The sequence below is a fragment of the Trichechus manatus genome, unplaced genomic scaffold (assembly GCF_000243295.1).
Source record: "Trichechus manatus latirostris isolate Lorelei unplaced genomic scaffold, TriManLat1.0 scaffold00059, whole genome shotgun sequence".
Lineage (NCBI taxonomy): Eukaryota > Metazoa > Chordata > Mammalia > Sirenia > Trichechidae > Trichechus > Trichechus manatus.
This window is the reverse complement of record NW_004443995.1, coordinates 1141199-1150482: the sequence shown is the minus strand read 5'-3', so window position 1 is coordinate 1150482 and position 9284 is coordinate 1141199. Positions and strand designations below refer to the sequence as shown.

At 38.2% G+C, this 9284-nt stretch overlaps 1 protein-coding gene across 2 annotated transcripts; it reads right to left on the bottom strand.

Annotated features, from left to right (window-relative positions):
• Positions 1 to 205: 205 nt before the first annotated feature.
• FGG (fibrinogen gamma chain) lies at positions 206 to 8566 on the bottom strand. 2 transcript variants are annotated; one of them, XM_004378806.3, is made up of 10 exons: positions 8408 to 8566; positions 8263 to 8307; positions 7885 to 8065; positions 7698 to 7791; positions 5990 to 6120; positions 5550 to 5683; positions 4300 to 4484; positions 2585 to 2862; positions 965 to 1134; positions 206 to 428 (listed from the first exon to the last, which is right to left on the bottom strand). In XM_004378806.3, the coding sequence occupies exons 1-10, from the start codon at positions 8483 to 8485 to the stop codon at positions 414 to 416; spliced, it is 1311 nt and encodes a 436-aa protein (XP_004378863.1). In that variant the 5' UTR covers positions 8486 to 8566; the 3' UTR covers positions 206 to 413. The 2 variants fall into 2 exon arrangements, with proteins under 2 accessions (XP_004378863.1, XP_004378862.1); XM_004378805.1 differs by lacking the exon at positions 206 to 428 and having other exon boundaries at positions 926 to 1134; positions 8408 to 8485.
• Between the last annotated feature and the right edge of the window lie 718 nt (positions 8567 to 9284).

The following is a 9284-nucleotide window of genomic DNA, read 5'->3' as shown; positions in this document are numbered from 1 at the left end:
CACTTTGGGTTATGTATTTAACTGCATTTGTCTTGTATCCTCTGGAGGGCAAAAGTCATGATTTCTATTTCCTTTGTAACTCCCCAAGAGTCAGGTATAATGTTTAGTATAAAGTGAGAGCTCAGTAAGTACTGGTGGTTGTGCAACTGTAATTACTAAATTGAAGGAAAGTGACTTTTTAATGGTCAATAAAAGGCACAGTGTATCTGGTCTTAGGAAACAAAATATTTATTGAAATGGCATGTAGATAAATTATTATCAGCATAAAACTGTGAGTGGAGTTTTCAACACGTGTTCTTTTACTCTTAAAATGAAATGAAGCTTTGCAAGTTGATTGTCCCATAGGAAAAAGTATCTATTTCTCTGTTCAGATAAAGTCCTTTAAAAAAGCAAATCACGTTTGAAATGGTCTTTTAAGTGTCTCCAGCCTATGATCAAAAGAGAAAATATATACAAAATATATAATCTCTCCATTCAACAAGAAAAATTAAATATGAATGACTTAGGGGCAATAAACCTGGAAAAATACTTGGGATTTTAAGTTTTAAAATTTATTCCTATTTTATTAGTATGTACTAAATTATTTAAGGACTAATAAAAACAAAAAAAATCACCAATACAAAATCACATGCAATCGTTGAAATGCAAAACATGACAATAGCTTTACGTTTAGGAAATTATGCAAAATATTCTTTCCTCAAATAAACAATTTTTAAATAGCTCTTAGTTTAGTAATTGGAGAATACAGTCCAAAGTAAGTTTTAATTTCCACTTAAGGCTAAATAGCCTTAATGGAAGGCTTAAAATGATAAATATAGTAAGAGAAAATAGGAAATATTTTTCAGAAAAGTTTCTGAAACTTTGTGAGTCAATAGAAACTAACATGCTAGTTATTTTCTACAATTAATTCCCAGTGAAAAATGATTTAGTCATATTCTATTTCAACATGGTGCTCAGATCCAACCTGTTTGGCTCCCCCCAGATGATGTTGCTGTCCGTCTCCAATGGAGAGTCTGTTGAATGGGATTATCTTCATGGTGGTTTTCTTCATGGAATACCATCGGGATTTCCAGGTGGCCCAAATAATGCCATTATCATAAGCATTAGGAGTAGATGCTTTTGAGTAAATGCCACCTAAAACAAGTTGTAGATGTACGATACACATTATTGCTCTTGAATGTACTTATCTTAGCAAGTCGATAAAGAACTATTATGAAATCTATTGTCACTTACATCAAATTTATAGTGTTATCTACCAACTAAAAATATTCCTAAAGATTCCTAAAATCTCAATTCACAATTGAAATAAATTCGTTATTAAATAATACCTTGTATCTGTGTTGTGCTTCATGGTCATTTCCATACTTTAATTTTATTCACTAATAACATGGCTAGAGTGCCAAAGGTATCCAAATGGCCTCTCTCCTTAAGCTTAGCCATTCTGGACTCAACAATTGTGGATCACCTTTCCTCAGGCAGGCCAGAATAGTAGGAGCTACAAGATTCCTGCTCGGATGATCTCAATTTAATTGAAAACACAATTTTACCACAGAATTGGAACAAGTATGAGGGATTTTAGAAAAATGGTTCTGGAATTTTACTTTAAATCTCCATTATGAAATGAAGTTTAGGTTAATTTGCCTTCTCCTACTCACTAAGCACCATATCTCACGTAATTGTGTAAGGGTTATCTATCTCCAATACTAGAATGCACCAGACGCTATCCACATGGCTATCCTGGGACAGATGGATTAAGCACCTTCCCTGAGAGCTTCCTCTAATTATGGGGTTTGTAGATGGAAAGGTAAACTAGCCTTCTAAAAAAATTAAGAAAAAAAAAATCTGAAACCCAAAGATAAATTTAAATAGCCTTTGACAGGATCCCAAGTTGACTATTGGCTAGGACATTGCCCTGAGAAGGAAAGGTTGCTCATCAGTAGATGAGATGAGTAGCCATACTATACGATTTTTAATGGATCCTTTAGCATCAGTAAAGCCTCCCACACATAAACTGTTGGATGGTAAGTAAAACCAGTCTTCGAACCACTCCAGCTTTATCGAAAACTATAGGCTGACCCCTCCCATCCCAAAATAAGTGTGTACACTCCCCTGGCTGGATTTTTCTCCTCTCAAACTTTCATGTACCCTTGTCCTTACCAGTAATTCCCTACTCTTTAATCTACGCTTCCTGACACCTGATTACTGTTTGTATCTGACGTGTAGCTCATGGGAAGCTGAGTCAGGCTAATATGTTTGCAAGCATTAATGTGGTAATGTTAGTCCACCCAGTTAATATATATGCTATGTCTAAAGATGATACCATAATCCAATGGGCCAATCTTACAGTGGTAGTTTCAGGCACAATGACAAACTACAGGCTATTTTTCAGCAGGTGGTTTTCTTGTAGAGTGACCAATTTTAGATATAAGCTTGGTACATCCGTGGCTGGTTTCAAATAAAGAATTATATGGTAAAAGCTCCAATATCTTTACTAATTATTTCTGATTTCCTCATATCTATTTATTACCTTTTGCAAAAACATAAATTATGTACTCATTCATAAATCCAAGAAAGACAGCCATACCTTGGTAATAAACTCCATTGAGGTGGGCAGCATGGCACTTGTTCATCCACCAACCAGATCCATCCTGTTCAGCACAGTTGCCTTCAAACTTATCATTGTCGTTGTCCCAGGTACTGAACTGCATGCCGTTGTGGGATGTAAAAAACTTGTCACTAGGATCATCACCAAAATCATAGCCATCAAAGGCATCTCCAGCATCTCCACTAATGAAGTATGCATACGTCAGGCGATATTTGTCAGTTTCAGGCCCCACCTTGAACATGGCATAGTCTGCAGTACTGTGAAGAAGGGAGCAGAGACATCAATTTCCTGAGACTCGTCAAGGATCTGAAAAGGTCCTTTTTCCATATGACTGTTGTTCGGAGTTTCTAACTGTCTCTTAAGGCTGAAATTGCTTAGTGAGTGGAGTTTTCTGAAACCTGGGAAGAGGCAATGTATATGTGAACCAGTTCACAGCTCACCAAAACCCAGAATGGGTCTAGATTTCAGAGTAGCCCAAAGAAAACTGAAAACTTTACCCATTTGAATATCTTTTGCCTATTAGATCCTAATATCAAATCAAGGTGTTTGGATGAACAAGATAAAATACACATTTTCCACTTTTACTTAAATGTTTAACATTGTACACACAGTTTTCAAAGACTGGGGCAATTACCTGACAGTGAGTGACCATTAATAAATGCACCAAGCTGGACAGAGCTACAGCATCATTAGCCACTCATACCACCTCTGGAGGGTGAAGTCCTAAAGGGATTCTTCCTTCCCAAGCTAGTGTTGTAGTGGCAAGAAAAAGGACTTCCAAGAGCATCACAGAAAAGAAGTGGTCCCTGTCTGGCCCACATAACATGAGCTGTGAGAGTTCAAGTGAGATTCCCCTAGAACAATTTGTAAAAGAGGGCCAGAATTCTATAGAATAGAAAGAAGAGTGGGTCTTGACACATGACCAGAGATTTCCAGAAAATGTCTAGCTTCTTTCCTAATCTCCAGCACTTGGGAAATGGGAGAAATTCTAATAGAAAAAAAGGTCTACCGGCTAAAAAAAAAAGATACCTGTTTGGAGAAAGAATTTTTTTATATTATTATTATTCTGTAGACATGACAAAAGGATTGGATATTGTTGTTCATTTTAATTAGCTCTGAGTGTAAAGGGGGCTTTATCCCACCAATTAGCTGATTTAGTTTTAAGATCTTCGTGGATTTGACTGAATGACTGGACATTAAAGTACAGGGAAATCTGAAGAGCCTGGATTAGCTTTTCAGTCAGGATAGTGGTAAAAAGGGTGGGCTTTGGAGTCAAACTCCCTGAGTTCAAACCCCACCTCTACCATTTAATTGCAATGTGACCTGGGGCAAAATAATCTGTAAAATGGGATTATTTATAGGAATTGCCTCATAAAATAGTTATTTGGTATAGATTAGATTACAATTCCATGCTCAGTTTCTGGTACATCTTAAAAGTTTAGTAAATGCCAGCCATTATTCTGAATAGTTCTTAAGTGAGCTCAGAAATAGTAGATGATACCAAAACACTCAGATCCATCCTGGATAGAATTTACCTCTTCGGGATGGCCCAAGAACCAAATTGACTACTGGGGAAATTGGTTGGATGTACTCTTTGCATTTTCCAGGCTGTCTTTGCCATTGGGCTATTGATGGTTGGAAAATGCACATCCCCTTTGACAAATGAAAAGTTAGAAGTCCTTTCTAAACAATACCTGGTTCTGCCATTCCAGTCCTCTAATTGTACTCTTAACGTATATGGAATTGTAGACTGTGTACTGATCAAATGAATCTTCTCATTTCCCAGCCAAAACTCTGTGGTGCCAGTAGGAGACAGATGTCCAAACCCTTCTTTATATTGAATCCAATTTCTCTTGAAATCCACACTGCCATCAAGTCTCTAATTACACAATTGCATGGGCAAAAGGAGAAAAAAGGATTATCAGTGTGCATAAAGAAAATATTCTAAACATTCTATTGAAAATATGGAGGGTATGATACTATCGTATACTAAGTGACCTTGGGCAAGCTGCCTCAGTTTCCTCATCTGTCACTTCTTAGTGTTGCTACAAGGATTACATAAGAGAATGTAAGAGAAATACTTAAAAAGTGCCTTGCCCATGGTAGTTTTAAAAACACCTAGAGGACTTCAGGGACCCTGATGGTGCAGTGGTTAGGAGCTTGGCTAACCAAAAGGTCGGCAATGTGAACCCACCAGCTGCTCGTTGGAAACCTTATGGGGCAGTTCTACTCTGCCCTATAGGATTACCATGAGCTGGAATTAGCTTGACAGCAATGAGATTGCATTGGATTGGAGACAACTTCAGGCTCAAGCTTGATATTGCTGACTCTTGTATTGATAATGGAATGGTCAGGCCTATGCTCAGTCTGTGTCGGTCAGCCAGTTCTTCCACCATTCACTCCTTCCCTGAGAGCCTCCTGCAGTGTAGCTGTGACAGTGGTAGAAGGTAAAGAGAAGGCTAGGGAGCCAGGATCCACAGTGGGTGCCAGTGGCTGGAAGAGGCAACAGAGCTCCCTTGGCTCAGAGCCGCACAACTGTATCCTCTGGGGGCCTTCATCATTTTGTGATGGGAAGCCTCAGGTCTGGATAAACCTGACAAAAGAGGTCCCTTCTATTTGTGTCACATGGTACTCTGATTGTGTGCCATCAAGAAACTACAATGGCAGTGCCAGCATGGCAGAGTCAAAGCACAGATTCTGGGACCAGACTGAATGTGTTCAAATCCTGACTCTGTTACTTGTTAGTTGTTACCCTGGGCAAGTTGCTTAACCTCTTGCGCCCCAGTTTACCCATCTGTAATTAGGGGTAATAATAGTTCCTACCTCATAGGGATGTTGTGAAGGGTTAAATGAATTAACGTTCACAGGTGCTTAGAAAAGAGTCTTGCAAGTGGCAGAAACCATGTGAGTGTTTACTAAATACAAATGATGAGGAAAAGTATACCTTCTGAAGCACAGTCCACCCATTTCCAGATGCATCAATTTCACAGTAAACTAGGAACTGCTGCTTAGCTTTCAGAGGCTTGATAAAGTAAAGCCCACTCACTTTGGCTCCCTTGTTTGCAATGTCTTGACAATCTGAAGAAGAAGAGGAAGAACTTTTACTGTGCTTTGAATTCCAGGTAAGATTGTGCCGGCATTGAAAATGAGTTTTTAATATATTGCAAACCATTCATTTCATAAGAAAAGTATTTTATTACTTCCCACATCATCATTCCTTTCAGACTATTTTTAACTACTCTACAAAAGCCCGAGAAATTGGAATCTTTAGATTTAATGTCTAGACACCTTCCAAGTTATTCCTACACATTTCAATACATGCCATCTTCTTTACTTCGTCTGTTTGCTTTGGTGAACATAATCCCAATATAAACTTTCACTTACCTTTCCCAGTAATATCATATATTTGCACTGTGTCTTTGCAAGATTCCTGACACTTTGCTTCAAGCTGGGTTACCTTCTCCTTGAGGTTAACAATCTTTTGATTATTTGAATTATATATGTCCAGCAAAAATCTGTAAGCAGAGGAATAAAACAACAAAGTACTTGCTTCAGAGGACTAATTTTATATATTCTTAAAAATATACTCACTTTCTCAAGAATTACTTCCTGATACATTATTTTAATTACTCCATCTTTGGGAAAATGGTAAAAATATGCAACTAGATTGAAGTAAATAAAAATTCTAAGCTTTCTGGAAACCAACCACAAAATTTCTTTTTAATTAAACCAGGAATACCATTTTGACTTGACTCTTTTCACCCGGAATGGGGGTGCATAGTCTCCACTCTGAAACAAATAACAAAGTTCTTGTCAATAAGCAAGCACCATTCTAGAGTGGTCCTTCTGATTTTTACCTTCTGCATAAGGAGCCTACATAAGTGACGAGCCTGGTTAATAGGAACATTGCCTGAGGATCAAAAATCAGGAAAGGCTCTGTTCAGTAATTACATGTGCTGTAATTCCTTCTGACTTCATTCCTTCTGACTTATGGATCTACTGAGAATCCATTTGTGAACTTCAGTCTGTAACTTACTTGGGAGAAGGATCTGTGGCATTATCTTACATAAAACAAAACAACCAACATTTTCCATTTCTTCTTTACATAGCTTTAGAAAAGGGCAGAGGAAAGCAAACACCTTGCTTTCCCAGTTTCTCACAGGGTTGCTTGTCTACATTCAGAAATGATAGCTAACTATCTACAACATGTAAACTGCTGTGTCTTTCTTAGTGATAAATAAAAATAGACTATTTAATCATTTTTCCCTCTACTATGCCCTAGAAAATTTCTGCACAATAGTCTCATTCAACTTGAATGATAGTCAGTGATGATATAAATTATAATGATAAGAATAATCACAGTGATAATAAGGTCAGCCCTCTGACACCAAAAAGAGGAGCAACTCCTCCTGGATCATTTCTCCCACAAAATGTCTTTTAAATTCTTATGCTACTTTGAGAACAATCTAGAAAAACCATTGAGGAAAAAACCAAAATTGTGTATGAGACTCTATCTTCAGAAAGTTTATGAGCCCTTGGGAGGCAGTTAACAGAGACATTGTACCTCCTAGTGAAGGTAGGAGATTACATAACTGCAGGTTCGTGGTGTAATAATCAACATGTAGTTTTACAATGTTTGTTAAACTTATCTAAGCCATGTTTTTTTTCTGCTCCACTTTCAATATAATTTACTTTAGGAGCCAAGATCCTCCCTATGCCTCTACTTGCTAATTCCTCACCACTGATTCCATGACATTTTTATAGAGAATTTTATTTCAACACCCAAATTCCCATCAATTTGAATTTGCATTGTAAGACAAATGGGAGGAAAACAAACATTTGATAAGTATGGTCATCATTGCATTTTAAGACACCTAGGACACCTTCCCCTGTGATTATTAAAATGCAAGTAAAATGCAATGCAATTCATATTACACTACAAACTCCCACCCCACTGCGTTCAAGATAGTCAGACAAAATGCCAATTGGATATTGTAAATGGGGAAAAAAAGATTACTTTTTGCTGAAGCTTGGAATATTGAATAAAAACTAAATTTAGTATTGGAGAACGAGTGAAAACACAACTGCTTACCGAATACTTGATTCATGGGTTAAAATCAATGCTTCATATTTCACAATTTCTTCTAACATTTTCTTGGACTTCTGAGTAGCACCTTGTATCACACCTGTAAGATGGGATCAGCGATATAAAAAATACTTAAGCTAGTAGAACAACAAAAGCAACAGGACTTGTCAATCAGTAGGTTTTCGTTTCTCACTTTGTTGTGATGGTTCGGCAGGATAGATGATTTGGATTGATTTGATCAGTTCTTTGGCTTCTGATGTTTTGTTTTCAGCTTGGCGTAAGATGTCTTCCAAAGACTGCAAATCCTTATCTACACCGGTTTGGTAAGAAGACAGGAAATCTGCAATGCCACACATAGTCGGGCAGTAACTACCCTGAAAATACAACAAGAAAATAATTTTAAAAATTGATTAAAACTACGCTTAAAATTTATCAATATAAATAGGCAAAAACCTAGACTATGTTTTTAAAAAATTTTTGAATTCCAAATCACCCTGGCAAGAAGAAAGCCTTTTATTCATCTGCCCCTCTCCAGCTCAAACACAAATCGAAAAACAGAAAAACTACTTACAAATCTTTCATCTAAGATGCAGCAGTTGTCTCTGGTAGCCACATACTAGAAGAGAAAAAGACAGAAATGTCACTAGTTCATTATATATTTCTTATTTTTTAGCTTACCATTTAAAATAAATACGTTTTGTGAATAGCACACTTACTGCCAGGCATGTTGCAGAGAGTGATAATAGAGTGTAGAAGCAGAGAATTAAACTCCGCGGATTCAGGGACAAACTCATGGTGCCTGCCTGGGGGACCCGGTGCTCCGAGCCCTGTACTGTCAGCTCTGTGGCCTCTTGGCCTCCACGTCCCTTTATGTAAGCTCCGGTGGCTGGAGCTGATCACGGGGCCTCCTTACTGGAAGGGTGAGGGAAGTCCTTCTCATCTTTTTTCTCATCATGGCCCCTACCCTCTGCTCATCCAGATTCCCAGATTTTGCACACAGGTTTGAGCTCCTCCCTTTTGGCCCAGTTCAAACTTCCTCCTCTGAAGTAAAATCATCCCCAAAGCCTAGTGAAGCATTAGCCATTGCTACGAGAAGGGAAGGTGGGGGAAGATGCCTGATGCAGCCTCCTCCAGGGCAAGTCTGAGAGAGCAAACACAGAAATTTGACCTCAACCAGAATAACCCCGTCCAGCCTGAAGATGGAACCTGGTGCTATAATCCCATTTACTCAAAGTTCTCTCTTAGCCCAGGAATGAGGTAACATAATTATTTTTAACCTGTGGCTATGGCAGGAAGAGACTTTGCCTTCCCACATGTACCAATTTGTCAATATTCCCAGGAAAGAATGCCACACTAGAAATATATTCCTGCCCCTCTGGGTTGGCCATTTTCATAGGCTTTCAGTTCTCAAAGAGCTTCTCAGCTCAAGCCTTCCCTTTGTCTGAAGGAAACAGCTGGCATGACACCTCATCTGTCACAGAGAGGAAAAGAGCTAGGAGCCCCCTTAGTTTTTCCTGATATTCCATCTTGTTACATCACAGAAAATCTTGGATACCAGAGGAAGGGGCTAGAAAAATCTACTTCCCATATATC